This window comes from Pieris brassicae, assembly GCF_905147105.1.
Source record: "Pieris brassicae chromosome W unlocalized genomic scaffold, ilPieBrab1.1 SUPER_W_unloc_1, whole genome shotgun sequence".
Taxonomy (NCBI): domain Eukaryota; kingdom Metazoa; phylum Arthropoda; class Insecta; order Lepidoptera; family Pieridae; genus Pieris; species Pieris brassicae.
The window spans coordinates 454830-472021 of record NW_025575866.1 but is presented as its reverse complement, the minus strand read 5'-3'; the positions used below and the strand labels follow the sequence as shown (position 1 = coordinate 472021).

Here is a 17192-nt window from a genome sequence, read left to right as displayed (position 1 = left end):
ATTTTCATACCAACAATACACTACAAATTCCATTTTTTCCTCTCCTCAGGTTTTTTTTTTATACTATACAAGCCTGTAAACTAGGATATGAACACCAAAGAAATTTAGTAGCAGTAAAACAATAACTTCTAAGATTATTCTGTGCCTAGTTTACAACAGAAAAATAACCTGATCCACTAGAATAGCATGATGGATCAAAAAATACCTTCAGCATAGTGTTTCTGAAGTGTTAGAGAAGTCGTGTAAAGAGTTATTTTGTTTCTAGGAAGAGCTATAAAATTTTCTATAGCAGTAGAACGAGAAAAGATATTGGATTAACGAAGTTTGACCACAAGTACTATAAAAACAGCTGTGTATCTAGTGAGCTATTGAAGTTCACCATTACGAGATTAGTTAAGATAACCTGAAGTGGTAGCATAGAAACTGGTTGATGATGTCCATAGAAATAGATGAATAGCTTGTGAGCTAGAAATTAACGAGGATGCTGAACATTTTATCCTCGACTGTGACTATAATAGTTCGATAAGAAACAAATACTCTACGTTTCAAAAAAAATTAACATCTAGTTCGAAGAGTAAGACTGTATTGCTTGGGTTAATTCTAGGAAACAAATCATTTCTTGATGATGAAAGAGTGGTTACAACGAAAATGATGAAGATGATTAGTAGAATGATAGAATTAAGGAGTATCCTAGTCTCAAACAATGTGAGAGTGGTTCCATGATACTAGAATTTAATTAAATTTGATATAAAAAAAAATCTTTATCCCAGGAGAGGATGGCAAGCTGTTGTAACCCATAGCACTTTACATCGCATTAATGATCTTTTTGTTAGTGTTGTAAGATATTCTCACATATATATTTTCATTCATTAAATGCCCTTAACTAGCATATCATAACAGTTAGTGTCTTGATAAAACCCCTACCTTGTTGTTTTGCATATCAACTCGGTTAGATCTCTAATTTCTCCTAAAAGCTAAGGTTGTATTGACTACACTAAAGCTTCACTCACGGCTTTGATGTTTTTTTTTGTTCTTGGGGAGCATCAAAGAATATTTATTTATTTATATAAGTTAAAAATATTTAACAAAAATTAAGATCAGTAAAAAAAATTATAATCAGCAGATTATTGTGTGTTGAATTCCACAATATGCCTACTGATTTGTTATTCTATGGGGTTTTTTTGTTGGTTCGAAATCTTTTTTTGTGATTGAATAAAAATTACTTAAAAATTTAATTTTAAACAAGAGTCATATCTGAAAAAGTCTTATTTCTAACATGCTATCTCTCCTGGTTTCTTTTAATAGTGAAATAGTCTATTTATTCCGTAAGCAATTCTCAATAAGAAAACTGAAATGTAATTTGCTCCTATTAAATGTGTTTTTTTTACAATTTGTTTGTGAATCAATATATTTTATTTTTAGTTTAAGAACTGTACCCCTACGGGAGAACGAAAAAATGAAATGTGCCCTTGGAGAAAAGTATTATGGACTTGTTTTCAAGGTGAAGTGTTTTAGAATTAAATTTTAGTCTTTTTAACACCCTTGTTGAAATATTCAAAAAGATTTAAGTTTTTTGAAGTGACAAAAATACCGATATCGAGATCTTTTTCTTTACATTAACAATCTGAAGTTAATTGTAAATTTGGAGGCATTGAATATTTTAAGTTGCAATTTTTTGGTGACAAACTGTAAATTATGGACATTGTGAATTTATTTTATCACATATTACTCTATAATTCGTGCTGAACTGTTTTGAAACTGGAAAAAAAACTTTTTCAACGAAATTGTTGAGATTGAGAATTCTCGATGACATATTTGAACTTGAGAACTATCTATATAACCTATATTACTACATAAGTGTAGGTCATTATTCTAGTTTTATATTTGTATAATAGAAACTGTGGTAAAAGGATAGCATCTCATAGTGAGGATTATTGACTGACTTCTTTTTAGTAATTTTTTTTAAATGCGTTTGAAAAAAGAATAAAACAAAAAATAGCATAAATTATAGTTTATTCAGAAAATACTATCGATTTAGGCATTCAGTGATACGATCGTTCACTTCTTTGACGTTTTTAGATAGTTCAATCATTTCAGAGAGCAAATTGATATCTTGAAAGGTTTCTAAAGAGTCCAAGAAAATATTAAATGCTATGTCCCCTTTCTCAACCTCATCCTTATCGTCATCATCGATCCCCATTTCCTTATTTATCATATTAATCTTCCCTATATACAATATCTCCATTCTAAAAAATTCAACCCGCAGTCTCATATCATTTTGATTAATTCTTATCCCCTTCAGAAACATTGCTCGAGAACTATCCACATCATCTATCTCAAAGAGTTTAGAAGCACAGAATATCCAAAGATCAATGTCCAGAGGATGTTTTAAACAAAAATTAGCAAAAACTTGCTTCATCTCAACAAATAGTCTTTTCCTGGTAGCATACTCTGCAAAATGTGTTATAATGTTTTTGTCATTAAATCTATAGAGAGCATTCTTATACAATTCAACAACCCTTTCCGATATTTTCCTATCGTATAAAGAAGGATCTACATTCATCTTCTTGAGTCTCTTGTCTCTAATCTTCTCTAGAGAGGTTTCACTTTCTATGTACCTCATGATGTCCAGCAATTTTTTGTCCAATCGCTGGAGCCGAAACTCGTGCTTCTTACGTGTAGAAATTATCTTTTGCAGCTCATTAGAAGTAAAAATACCTCTGTCTTTGTAGTCTTCTAGCTCTGGAATCATTCTTTCCAAGTTAGATTGTACTCTTTCAGTCATGGGTATATATTTTTTTTGGATTCTTATTTTTTAAAAAAACAATAATTTTTTTGATGTCAACAGTTATAAGAAAGGAGGCAGAAAATAATACTAATAAAGTGCCAAATCGTCCTTTGTTCATAGATTAAAATGTTTAATTAAACTAATATATTTATTGCATGATCTTTTAAGAGTTAATTTGCATTTTTTACAACAACGGACTTAAAGAATTATTTTTGCATTTTAGACCATGCCATATAAAGAAATATCTACAAATGATGATAGCTGATGAAAAAAACAGTAAGAAAAATAATGACCACATATTATCTTATCCAGATAATAGAAGATATTACTTTCATTCAAAAAACAAAGTACACTTGCTTCGCATTACTTGGAAAAACTCAGTCAACAACTTTGTAACATAATGGTAAAAAAAAGTAAATGAAAAAGGGGATCGTAGATTAAGGGGGAAAATATACACTTTTTAGTTACACATTATTTTTTGTAAGAGAGCAGCAATTATTGATGTGGGAGTAATTTATCTTTGTTTTTCCTTACTTCACAATTTTGGCACACTGAGATAAACAATCTTAATTTTGTGTAAAAAATAAAAGTAAGCATATTTTTGTGAGCTTAATTTACGTAAATAAAAATGATTTAGTAATCTACTCTACCTAGAGTAAAGTTAAAGTGATTTTTTTTCTAAAATTTTACTTAAAAATTAAAAATCTCTAGTATTTACACTATGCTGGAGCTAACTGGATCAAGTGCATTTTTTCGCCCAAAAGGGGATCAACTACATTTTTTCCCCCAATGGGCGAAAAAATGTCAAAACTTAAAATTGAGATAAAATTAAAATAAAAATAAAAAAAAGTTACACTAATTGTTTTTAATTTTTATAAGTTGAAATATTTTTAAAATCCTCTCTGAGTCTCGATTATTAAACTTCCAAACAAATTCATCCAAAAAGTCTTGACGCTTTTCTGTTCTTACTCCTTTCCTTCGTTTAATTTCTAGATTTAATTCGTTATTAAACGACTCAATAGCTTGTGTATTAACACCTGTCTTATGATTAATGAACTCTTTCTTGTGGCAGACAGTATCATGTAAATATCCTAGAGAATTAAGTCTTCCGTAGGATTTGTGTTCATCTGTCCAAACAGTACTTCCTTTTTCTACATTATCAACAATTATGGGAATCATTGTTTCAGCTTTTTTGTTAGGTATGACACAAGCGAAGGCTTGAGTAATTCTATCTTCAATTTCAACAATACAAAGAGTGTCTGTTTTGTTTGTCGGTGATCTACCTCTATTTACTTTAACCTTATGATTCAGTGCTGTTTCATCTATTTCGATCAATGCTCCAGGTCCTCCTAGCTTATTCTTCCTTTTATCATGCACCTTAACTATTTGCAAATATTTATCAATAATTTTCTTATACGTCCTCCCATCAATGCCCATCCCATTGCAGATTGATACTTGAGGTGTATTAACTGACCATCTAAGTAAAATCTTTAAAATTTGCAGTAGAGATAAATTAAATCCATCAAAAAATGAACCTTTTCTTATAGAAGACCTGACTCTGTACCTAGCACATTCTTTGTTATCACATCTCCAAGCAACATCTTCTCTAGACTGACAGTACCTTTTTTCAACCATTATGACATCACAATGTTCACACTTTTGAAACTTTCTAAGCAGCTGTATACTTCTAAATGTTTTGATTAAATCAGAAATTTCCATACGAGTCAGGTTTACCTCAAATTCATCAATGGACATTTTTGGGGGTTGAATTTTTTTTTCTAAAAAAACAAATCTACATTTTTTCGCCCAAAACAAGATCAAGTGCATTTTTTCGCCCACTTGATCCAGCTAACTCTTTCAAATTTGTGCTCTGTGTTTTTTGCTTCTACTTTTTCATTTTAATACTATTTTTTTTACATAACAATTACAAAAAAACTAATTGCAGGTTAGAAAAAACTTTTGTTTCTTAGTCTTTCTGAAGCATTTTTTTGGTTTAAAAGTATATTACAGCTGTCGAACTTTATGAAAAGAAAAAATTATTAGATAACGCAGTAAGCTTTTAATTTTTAGAATAGTTATGAAACAATTGAGGCTTTGCGAAGTTTTCCATTTTGATGTGGTAAAATACAATTAGATTACATTCAAAAAAATTTACTTAAGGACTCGTATGACTAACCTACTATTTTTAGATATTCCAGGTAAGTTTGACATGATTGTAGAAAATAATAGGCAGTAACAGTTTAACTAATTCTAAGTAAGAGATAAGTATGGTATCAAAATACCATAAAAGATTTTTTTTATATTATAATGACGCACCTCCACGCAATCAACATTTCCCTCCAAAAACTATTTAAAGAAACAATGTTACGAGAGGATGGAAATAAATAAATGTTAAAATAAAAACCTTTTATACGTTTTTATAGGTGGTGGATACCACAATAAGTTTTTTGAAATTTTTAGCTTATTGAAATGCTGATATGTGTTCTTTAAATACTTTTAACTATTTACAAAGCTTAAATTTTTTCATGGTGTTTATCATTCGAAAAACGTAAAAGATATTTTTTTAAGTAAAACCCTTAGAATTTTTTTGGTTTAATTTTTAAAATCTTTCTTAGGCTTTTCAATTTTTCATTTCTCAACAATAACTAATTTTACCCGTTTAATTGATCAGTATTGAAAACTTACCGTGATAAAAAAAATATTTATCTTAGAAAAATTCTTTTTGGTCCGAAATAAAATGGAACCCATTATTTGAAATGAATAAAGACAAGAATTTGGTTAAAAATAAAGTTAACAAAATATCTTTTTGTTTATTATCATCTGATGATATTCGTAAACTTTCTGTTCATACCCTATCGACGAAGGATTTATATGATGTTCTTACTAAATCTCCAATGTGTGGCGGTCCCTTAGATAGAAGATTAGGTGTTGGCAATAAGAAAGACACATGTTTAACCTGTAATGAGAACATCGTCAGTTGTGTAGGTCATTTTGGTGACATAAAACTTGTTCTTCCTGTTTTTCACATAGGTCTAATAAAACAAACTGTGGCTGTCTTAAGTTGTGTTTGTAAGCACTGTGGGAATTTTTTGATGACTGAAAAAAAGAAAATTTTTTTTAGAAATAAAATTCGTGAAAACAGTAATAAGCAAGATCTTGCACTTTTGTATAAAAAAATAATTGCAGAATGTAAAAAAATGAGTAGCTGTGAAAAGTGTTGTTCTCCTAATGGTAGTGTGAAAAAAGGTGTCGGTTTTAAAATTTTGCATGAAATGGAGATGATAGAGTTGAGTAACACGGAAAAAAATAAGATTGGAAACTTACAGATAAAATCTAACATAAACTCAGGATTCGATATTGGGCTATTAGTACAAAAAAATAATACCTTAAGTTCAAAGATTAGAAGAGATAAGAAGCATGTTGTTAAACAGGTTGTTGATATTAATCCTCAGGTTGCATTAAATATATTTTCTATGATTGACGAATCAGATTATGAATTGCTTGGCCTTCAAGAGTCACCTACAAAATTTATTTTACAAAACATTTTGGTTCCACCAGCATGCATTAGACCAAGTGTTGGTCTCGATGAAAAGGGTACTAATGAAGATGATATCACAATTAAAATTGCGGAAATTATTCATTCCAACAATGTTCTCAAAGATAGTATTGATAAAGGCAATCCTATTCACATTATTAATGAAGATTGGGATCATCTTCAGTTACAATCTTCTCTTATGATTAACTCTGATCTTCCTCAGGTTTCAGTTCAGTCTCAACCAATCAGAGGTATAGTTCAACGTTTAAAGGGTAAATCAGGTCGATTTAGATGTAATCTAAGTGGTAAAAGAGTTGATTTTAGTGGTCGAACTGTGATTTCTCCTAATCCAAATTTATCTATTGATCAAGTAAACGTTCCTGAGCACATGGCTAAAATTTTAACTATTCCAGAAAAAGTAACTTCGTTTAATAAATTAAGATTACAATCTCTTGTTGATAATGGGCCTCTTGTTTATCCTGGTGCAAATTATATCATCGGTAAGACATTTAAAAAATTTATTTTGTATGCGAATAAGGATAACAAACTTAATGAAGGTGATATTGTTGAGAGGCACCTTCTGGATGGAGATATAGTGTTGTTTAACAGACAACCATCTTTACATAGGATGAGCATTATGGCTCATTATGTGAAAATTCATAAAAACAAAACTCTCAGATTTAACGAATGTGTCTGTGCTCCTTACAATGCTGATTTTGATGGGGATGAAATGAACATTCATGTTCCACAAACCGTTAAATCGAGAGCGGAATGTATTGAATTAATGGGTGTGAATGAAAATATTGTTACTGCAAGGCATGGGGAACCTTTGATAGCTGCAACCCAAGATTTCATAACGGCAATGTATCAGATAACCTCCAAAGATACTTTTTATGATCGTCAAAAGTTTGGGCAGCTTTTGGCAGACTTTTCAATTGATCACGTTGATTTGAAACCTGTTATATCTAATCCAGTAGAGCTTTTTACTGGTAAGCAATTGGTACAAGCTATGGTTTACAACAGTTTGGAAGATAAAAGTAAGATTAAAGAAGTTACCTTAGTGGCTAAAAACAGATCTTACGTATCTGATTTTGACCATAATGATGGTCTGTTTCTCATTCAAGGTGGAATCTATATTTCAGGTAGAATTGATAAGAATATTATAGGAGGAGAATGTAAAAAGAATAGTTTATTATACGTAATTCTAAAAATTTCAAAAAAGTCATCATCAAATATGATGTTAAATATAACTAAAGTTGCTTCAAGGTACCTTGGGGAGGTAGGATTTAGTATAGGATTAACAGATGTTCTACCTGGTATAGGTCTTCAAAAAAAGAAAGAAATTGTTGTTAATGAAGGATATGATAAATGTGATAAGATTATACATAATATAAAACATGGCAGAGGAGATTTAGAGACAGGTGAGATGGAGATCTCATGTATTTTGAATAAAATTCGTGAAGAATGTGGATCAATATGTATCAACGAATTAAGCATACATAATTCTCCTATTATTATGCAAGCTTGTGGTTCAAAAGGCTCAAAGATAAATGTTTCTCAAATGATTGCCTGCGTTGGACAACAAATCATCAGTGGTAAACGTATACCTGACGGTATGTCATCAAGGACACTGCCTCACTTTGAAAAGAATTCGATTACACCTCAGTCTAAAGGATTTGTTAAAAATTCTTTTTTCACGGGAATGACAGCACCTGAATTTTTTTTCCATGCAGTGAGTGGAAGGGAAGGTCTTGTAGATACTGCTGTTAAGACTGCAGAAACAGGATATATGCAAAGAAGACTCATGAAAGCCTTAGAGGATCTATCTGTTAAGTATGATTTTAGTGTTCGAACACCAATGAATGATGTAGTTCAGTATAAATATGGGGAGGATGGAGTAGACCCAATTTTAATGGAATGTGATGAGCCAATCGATTTTAAACGAACTTTTAATGTTGTCAAATCACTTTTAATTAATAATTTAGATAGTCTAAGCGCATCAGAAAATAAGTTTTTACAAGAAGATATTTTTGTCGAAAAAATTGGAGAATATTTTGAAAACTTAAAAAAGGACTTTATTATAAAACGCTATTGTGGGGATATCTGCAATTTTAAATTGAAAGTTGACTTGTTCGAATTTTTTAACGAAATTTCAGACAAGCATTATTTTTTATTCGGACAATTTTACAGGTACATTTATAGCTGTAAGTTTTTAAATTTATTTTTTGAAATAATTGCTAAAAAACTTAAGAATAGTTTGATAGAGCCAGGAACTGCTGTTGGAGCTATAGCAGGACAAAGTATCGGAGAACCAGGCACACAAATGACACTTAAGACATTTCATTTTGCTGGTGTTGCAAGTATGAATATAACTTTAGGAGTTCCTAGATTAAAAGAAATTATTAATGCTGTTAATAACATTAATACACCAATAATCAATGCTCCCTTATCTAATAATGATAAACTACATGCGAATTTGGTAAGAGGTAGAATAATGAAGGTTTTTTTTAAGGATATCTGTAAAGGAATTACCGAAAGGGTATCTAAAGAAGTAATCTGTGTAGATTTTGAAATAGATCTTGATATTATCAGCAATTTAAGGTTACCAATAGATATCTATAAGATAAAAACAACACTAAATCTTTTAGAACAAATTACAATCATGGATAAAAACGTTATGAGAGTGCATTTTAAAAATTCACTTAATCAGAATGTGTTTAGCATACAGAAATATAAGAAAAAAATATTGAATACTATTGTATCTGGTCTTCCTTCTGTAAATAAAGTGATTATTCATAACGATAAAGGGGTTTATAAGTTAATTTTAGAGGGTAAAGGGTTGACTAATGTATTTTGTACGGAAGGTATTGATTGGAAAAACATTATTGGTAATGGAATACTTGAGACCCAAGATGTACTTGGCATAGAAGCGGCAAGATCTCTTATTATTTCTGAAATTGAGTACGTAGTCGGAAAACATGGGATTAAAATTGATCCTAGACATATCATGTTGCTAGCTGATACTATGACCTACAAGGGAGAGGTTTTAGGCATAACAAGATTTGGAATTTCGAAGATGTCATGTAGCACTTTAATGTTAGCTTCTTTTGAGCAAACAAGTGATCATTTGTTTGATGCAGCAATAAGAAGCAAAAGTGATGAGGTTTGTGGGGTGAGTGAGTCAATAATTCTTGGAAAACCTATCTCTATAGGAACTGGTGGAATAGACTTATTTTGGAAAAATGAGTAGAACTTTTTAAACTACAATAAAACATCTTGATTTGAGAATTTATATTAAGGTGAATTATTATTTTATAGCCATAATTGTTAGAATTATGTTATTTAATTTTATCTTTTGGAGTTTTTTGTTTTCAATATGTGTAAACAAAACAATTCAGAGATAAATTGAACAGGTCATCTGAAAATTACTATAACTTTTGATCTAATCTTTTTAATTATTTCAAACATTTAGAACGACTGTAACTGATATAAGACCATTTAAATAAAAAATAAAGTAACTTACTTGTTAAACATAAAATAAGATTGAAGAAAAATTAAATCACAGAATTTATTGATTATTTTAACATAACCTTTTGTCATGATCAGATCAATTAAAAGTTTACATGCTGAGAAAGGTACAAGTAATGTTTTGATGAGTTTTAAATCAATCTTGTAAATCTAACAATTGTTTAAAAATTTATCATTAATTTTACAAACATTTACTTATGACAATAAATGATGAACTTTTAAATCAAAATAAATCCAAGAAATAAATATATTGAAATAGTTGTAAATTAATCAGATAATTTAAACTCAACACAAGACTTTGTCTTATGTTTTTATATATATTAATCTAACCTGCTAACTTTAACCTCTAATTTACATATTTACAGAAACCTTATCTCAATTAATCTTAAAAAATTAGATGAATTATTTTTTTGTCTCACCTAAAATTCCTACGAAAGATTTTCTAAATCATAAAGTTTTTTAAAAGGGACTGATGTAAACTTTAGAGATAAAGAAAATTTCTATTGTTTATCATGTTCTTATATCTTTTCTATTCTTAGCAATTAAATGATTTTTTAATTGTACATGAATAAATTTTTAAGGAGAATACATTTAATATTTTAATTAATTAAAATACCAATCATTTATATTGATCTTAGACCAGATTATAAGTTCTAGTTGGAGATATTAGTACTGTTAACTGTTATCAAATACTATGATGTTAGAGAAAGTGATAAAGTAATCTTAATAAACTCATTTCAAGTAATAGATTTTAGAAAATGAGCTATCATTTTCTTTTAAATAATTATTAAAACCTTTGACTTAAATTAAATTTAAAAACTATTTTCTACTATATTAAAATATCATTTTGTTATTTAAAATTAGAACTAGATAGTTTATTATCATTTAATAGATTCCTATTCTTCTCCTTGATTTTAATTTCGTATTTAAAAATTAATTAAGTATTTGTTTGTTTAAATAAATTAAAAAATATTTAAAGAAAAAATTATTTCGTAAGGATGAATATTGCTCAAAGATTACTATTTTTGATATGCTTAGCTCATACTTTAGATAAGATCGAATCATTAGATAAATCACAGATGGAAAAGATCAAGGATGAGTATTTCAAAAAGATTTCTGGTGATATCGGTAATATAAAAAAAGACTTAGATAAAAATCTAGAATATCTTGTCCAGGATGTGGAACCTCATAAATTCAATAAAAACTTAACTGACGTAAGGATCATTGTTCTAGACATGGGAGGTACATACTTTAAGATAGCTCAAATAGAAATAGATTTTAATGAGGGTGCTATTGTAGACTACAGGGTAGTTAACACTGTAGAAATCGAGTATCCAAGGAACGAAAAGAATATAAAAGAAAAATACTGGCACGACTGGGCTGCAGAAAAGCTTGTCAGCTATGTAAAGAAGAATGATATTACCCCTGATTTCTGTAGTATTGTCTTTTCTTATCCAATTTGTTATAAGGGTGATCAAGTCTTTCCATGTGCCTTTACAAAGTTCTTTTGTTTTGAAAAGGAAGAATCCTTGAGTCATGAGATAATGACAAGCATAAATGATTCTATTCTTTATTTGTTAGAAAATAAATACTCAGGTGCAAATAAGTGCCTTAAACGTGGTCTGCAGATCAAGAGTGTCCTGAATGATGCTGTTGCAAACTACTTCTACAGCAAATCTAAAGAGTCAAGTAATAGTGTGGCAATAATCCTTGGCACTGGAACAAATGCCGCCTTTTCTTTTGAAGCAAACGGTAATAAATATGTTTACAATTCTGAATGGGGTGCTTTTGTCCCTGAAATGAAAACGCTTCCCGAGGAACAAGAAATCTTAAAAGAAATGAAGTCTTCTGGTGTAACTATTAATTTTCTAGATACAATTGCTGCCAACGGCTGTAGAATTCCCCTGCTAAACAGGATCTCAAAGAAAAGAAACTTAGGATTTAGGAATATTGATAAAAATAACATTCAAGAGATAGCTAAAAATACAAACGCACCCGAACATGAATATTATAGAATACTATCGATTAGGTCTAAGCAGATTTTGGTTTCCTTGCTGGCAGCCGTAATTTCTATAAAAGAACAGGAACAGTGGGAAATAATTTTAAATGGGTCAGGATTTAATGATAAAGAAGATTGTGATGAGTTTATTGAAATGACTATTGATTTTCTAAGATACTTAGGAATTCAGAGTGATATAACTTACTCCACCGAAAATAACTTAGTTTTAATAGGCTCGGCGTTTTATACCGTTTACAAGATCCTTCATTAAAAGTATTTATTTCTATTTTAAGGGCTGTTCATTTATTATAATACAAAGCAATAGGAAAAATGATAAAAAAGTTATATTCAACATTTATCATCAAACTTAGAAATTCATATATGAGAGTAAGGAACATAATTTCAATCCTTAAATTTAAATTGTTCTTCCTTTTTTTTGAATTTTTTACCTACATAATCTAAATTATTAAAAGTAATTGAAAGACTGTTCGCATCTACTTTCTTTTCTTCTTCACTTAAGAAACTAAAAGTTTTCTTTTCTGCTCTGAGAGGTTCGTATTCAACATCTAGTTCAGAAAAACCAATGTCCTCAGATGAATCGGAAGGAATGTTAATATCTGTACACTGGTTTTTTATTAATTTATTTTTTTTCTTCCCGAATTTATCTTTTAGCTTCCTCAATACAACCTCACCTTCATTTTTTTTCTCTTCATAGTACAACTTAAAGGTTTCCATGTCACTATATTCTTCATTGTCAACAAAAGAAGATAAGTCCTCTTCTCCATTACTTTCTTCTTCACAAACACTGTCTCCAGAATATTCAGCTTCAACATCAATATACTTAGACTTTCCCAAAGTCGTACTTTTTTTACTAAACTTCAAATTCTCAACCTCGGAGTTTATCTCTATTTCTTCGTTTTCAGAAGAACTAAAATCACTCAAAAGATTGCTCATATCATTTATTGATAGATCATCTGAAACTTTACTCTTATAAAATAAGATATCAACTTTACCTCCATCCTCTTTTTTTAAAATTTTGTTTCTAACCTTATTCTGAACCTCTCGTATTTCCAATTCCTTAAGAATACGATTTCTGTAATTGCTCTGGTACAAAAATCTAGCCTCGTCTTTTGTATAGATATTCTGATGTGTCTTCTCAATCGAAAGATTTGAAATAAAATCATTTATATCTGACATTGGGGTGATTAAAAACTTTAAAAGTCAATATTTTTACAGCTTGTAGAATAAGTATCTTGAGATATCATTTTGTAATAAGAAAAAATATAATACATTTTACAAGGTCTTTAAACATTTCATAAAACAACTTCTTTAAAAGTACTTTGAAATAAGATATAAAAACTACTGTTAATTTTTATATACAAAATGATTAGACTCCCTGTTAGTTTTGAATGATACACAACCTTTAAAAATTATTGCCTCATTTTTTCTTTGTCGAAAATACCGAAACCTCTGAAATTTCTTATGTGTAATGTAAAAGAAAGTTTTCTAAGTTCTAAAAATTTTGATTTAAATAAAACTTTTTTACAGAAACAGACCTATTCTATTCTACTATCGAAATTTTATGAATCGCATGTCATAAAATAAAATTAGTGCAACCACAAAACTTAAGCCTAATTTAAGAGCTTAACTAATAAATTGGTAAAAAATTATTAGCTTTTTTAATGCTTTAGTTTGTTTAAGATATCTTTTTAACACTGATGTAAGATAGGAATACAAAACATTTAATAAAATATATTTTATGGAAAAGTTTTGTTCGTAAAAGAGATCTGTTCATATTAATCTATAAATTAACAAAAGTCTCGTAAAAATTTAGTTTTTCGAAGAATGTATGCAGAAACAAAGACAGGATTAAATATATGAATTTCCTAAAACTTAGAAAAGCCCTCACTCATCTTCTGTAAAAGATAAAAAGGTTAAACACCTATTAAGCTACAAATAAGAAAAAATCTAAACGAATAATCGGTATCATAATCCCAAATTTAACAAGAGCAAAATAATTAGATAAATAATCACATTTAATTCTTCTGTAACGCCAAAATAGCATCCTTAGATTCACAGTAGTACTTCTTTACATCCTCCTCAAATAAAACTTTCTTATCAGGAATCTGTAACTCATCGCACAGTCTATTTACGAATAACCTGCCGCTATTCTTGACATATCCTAAATACAGAGATACTTTGCTTAAAATCAATCCTACATCATCGTTACCTTCCTTAATGTTCTCGCTCAAATTAAACAATACAAAATCTTCAAACTTATCCAAATCCAAACGAGAATATGAAATTATATCGATAAAATTAGTTAAAGAACTATCTTTAACCAAGCTTAGCAGCTCTTCGGAATAATCGATGTCTTCACTCTCATTCTCACATCCACTAGAAATTCTAAAACCACCGTCAGATTTAGAAATAAAGTGAGGTTTTAACGCCTTCTCAAGTTTCTGTATCTCGTCAGATTCTTCCTGTGAAATATCCGTCTTTTCTTTTAACTCCTTTAACCTAGCTCTATTCCTTGACTTCTCCTCCTCTCTTATCTGTCTTCTCCATTTTTTATAACTCTTCTCATCTATATTAGGATGTATTTCAGAAGAATCGTCACTTAGTTCAATTTCGTCAACCTTTTCTGCTTCGGTCATGGGGTGATCTCTTTTGATTTAATAAAACTAAATTCAATGATCTTATAATTCAATTTTTTCAAAATACCCATCACACAACTCGTAACTAATAAATCGTTTTTTTTCCTCTTTTTCAAAGAATACATAGTGAAGGTTTGATACATTGAAAATCAATGATGCTATAATCTTTGTTTCTTTATCAAATTGTAGAATGTAAACATCATATTTAACATCCTTAAGGATGTTTAAAATTTTAAAATTATTTTCTTTGCTCAAATAAACCATCTTAATATTTTTCAAACTGTAGCTTTTGTTTGACTGCAATATAAGTCTCTTAAAAACAATACTTTGAAGATTTCTCAACATAACATCCTTTGTTCCAGCATTTTCTTTATTAAAAAATGTTTTTTTTTTCTGATATTTTGTTTTGATGCAGAAATATAATTCATTTGCTCCTAATTTTAGTTCTTTGTGTACTGGAACAATAAAATTTTCTAGACTTCCTTCAAATTGACACTCAATTCCCTCTAAGTAAATGCTGTTTCTATTCAAGAATGATAGTTTGATAATGATTTTGTCTGAAAAATAATTTTCATCAGATTTTAAATTATATATTTTAAAATGATCTTTTCTATGAATCTTTTCTAATGAAATACTTCTCTTCCAAATAACATTGTTTGATTCAATTTCTGCATCTAAGATGTCTGTTTCAGCATTAAAATCTGGTTTAGTGTTTTTGATTTCACTTAGCAACCATTGCTCTTCATTCATTAAAGAGCCCAGAATATTTTTAATTTCTATTTTCCAATTCCTTTTACGTACAGATTCGAAATTTTTCCGAACTAGATACTCAGTTAACTCTAAGCTCAATGTGTTTCCTAAGCATTCAATCGCATTATTTAGGTAATAGAATGATAGAGTATCGTAATTTAGGTTTTGAAGAGACCTTGAAATTTTGTAGAAGAAGTATATTTTTTTGTATTTGTTTTCTGGGATACAAAACTTTACAGTGTATAGAAATACATCTAATGATAACTTTTCAATTATAAAAAGAAAAAAGAGTGATGTGTTACTTCTTACATTAGAAGATTTTATGATTTCCATCAAGTCTTTGAATACCTCTAAGTTCTTCTTCTCTATTGAAATATTACCTCTTGTTATTATGAAGTTATCTTTAGATTTTAGTGTTGATGGATTATTTCTGTTTCTACAGACATCGTTAGAGGAAGCTAAGTCTACAGACCAAATGTCCCCACTACAGTATTTTTTATAAAAACGAACTTGTTTTACAATCACATTAGTATTTTTGTATAACTCAATCTTTATGCTATTTATTAAATTATGCCTAAAGTAAAAAAGAATATAATCCTCATGACTTTTTATCATCTTAAATTTTACCATAAAGTATTCCTTGAGAAACTTTGTTAGCTCTACTCTAAAACTTAGTGTATCTGTTATAACATCTGATGACCAAGGGATCTTAGTTATGCTAAAGAAATATTTAGAATCTCTGAACACAGAGAAAATACTTATCTGTGTGTCAAATAGAAATTTATCAACAGAACATATACAGATGTTCAAAAAATCACAATCTTCATACCTCAACAAGTTGTCCTCCTCATCAAATATATCCTGATAATATATTTTATCATAACCAAATGAATTTTTATCATTGTAGACATAAATTATGTTCTGCATAAATAGGATAAACAAACAAATAAAATAAAAAATTATTTATGGAAATTAATAAAAAGAACATGCATTCTAAGAACCTAAATATCTTTCAAGTCTATTTAAATCATTTAATGTAAACATAAACAATCGAAAGTGTATTGTTTTTTTAATATTGATAATTTATCTTCAAAGTATATTACCTCAAATTAAAAAAATAAACAGTAAATACGTTTACATTTTAGGTTTATCGCATAGGCTTGTATATTTCTTGATTTTTTTTATTTGATGACAGATAATTGATGTTCATGTAAATTTGAGTTCTAATGCAACAAATTTTATTTTTGGGCTTAAGTCATCGGTAATATTCATATCCTTTATAAAAGCTGAAGCATCATGTAACTAAAATCGAGAATTCAATAGGATATTAAATATTAAAGGTTATAAACTGAGTAAATCAATACATCCAACAGATGTAATATAGCCCTCCAAAAAATACATAAAGTAACTACTTAGTCTTATAAATGGGAATCATACCTAAAGTTATAAATAAGACACAAATTCATTTAAAAAGTACTTTAAGGATGTGTAAAATATACAAATATAAATTATTTTGTAAAATGAAAGAAAAAATATTAAAGATATCTTTATTTATTTAATTTACATGCTTACATTTACAAAATATAATTCAGGTGGGAATATTTAAAAAAAGCATAGGAAAAAAAACACAGAACAGTAGGTATAGGATACTACCCAGCATGCTTGGAAAGCGTTGCTTACGGAAGGTTATAATATTTAGCTATGCAGTTACTAAACAAATCAAAGTAAATTTTAAGGACAATTTATTTACTGAGGTAAGAAAGTGTATTATGTTTTGTAATTTCAATTAAAGGTAATCTTATAAATATTTGGGAAAAAATCCAATTTAAAATTCTGCTGGGTGTTTGTGGTTCTCTTTTGGTCCTTCTTTCAATTTTTTTTTATAGTTTCATTAAAGTCATTTTATTTATTTATTTATAAATCCAATTTATAATC

At 28.8% G+C, this 17192-nt stretch overlaps 4 protein-coding genes across 4 annotated transcripts; 2 read left to right on the top strand and 2 right to left on the bottom strand.

Annotated features, from left to right (window-relative positions):
• Window positions 1–2026: 2026 nt before the first annotated feature.
• LOC123719056 (U3 small nucleolar RNA-associated protein 6-like) lies at window positions 2027–2785 on the bottom strand. The gene has a single exon (XM_045676144.1). The coding sequence runs from the start codon at window positions 2783–2785 to the stop codon at window positions 2027–2029; it is 759 nt and encodes a 252-aa protein (XP_045532100.1).
• A 2759-nt stretch (window positions 2786–5544) lies between these two features.
• LOC123719055 (DNA-directed RNA polymerase III subunit RPC1-like) lies at window positions 5545–9573 on the top strand. The gene has a single exon (XM_045676142.1). The coding sequence runs from the start codon at window positions 5545–5547 to the stop codon at window positions 9571–9573; it is 4029 nt and encodes a 1342-aa protein (XP_045532098.1).
• A 1276-nt stretch (window positions 9574–10849) lies between these two features.
• Window positions 10850–12121, top strand: LOC123719054. The gene has a single exon (XM_045676141.1). It carries the CDS (start codon window positions 10850–10852, stop codon window positions 12119–12121), a length of 1272 nt encoding a protein of 423 aa, XP_045532097.1.
• A 1765-nt stretch (window positions 12122–13886) lies between these two features.
• LOC123719053 lies at window positions 13887–14507 on the bottom strand. Its single transcript, XM_045676140.1, has one exon. The coding sequence runs from the start codon at window positions 14505–14507 to the stop codon at window positions 13887–13889; it is 621 nt and encodes a 206-aa protein (XP_045532096.1).
• Window positions 14508–17192: the final 2685 nt, after the last annotated feature.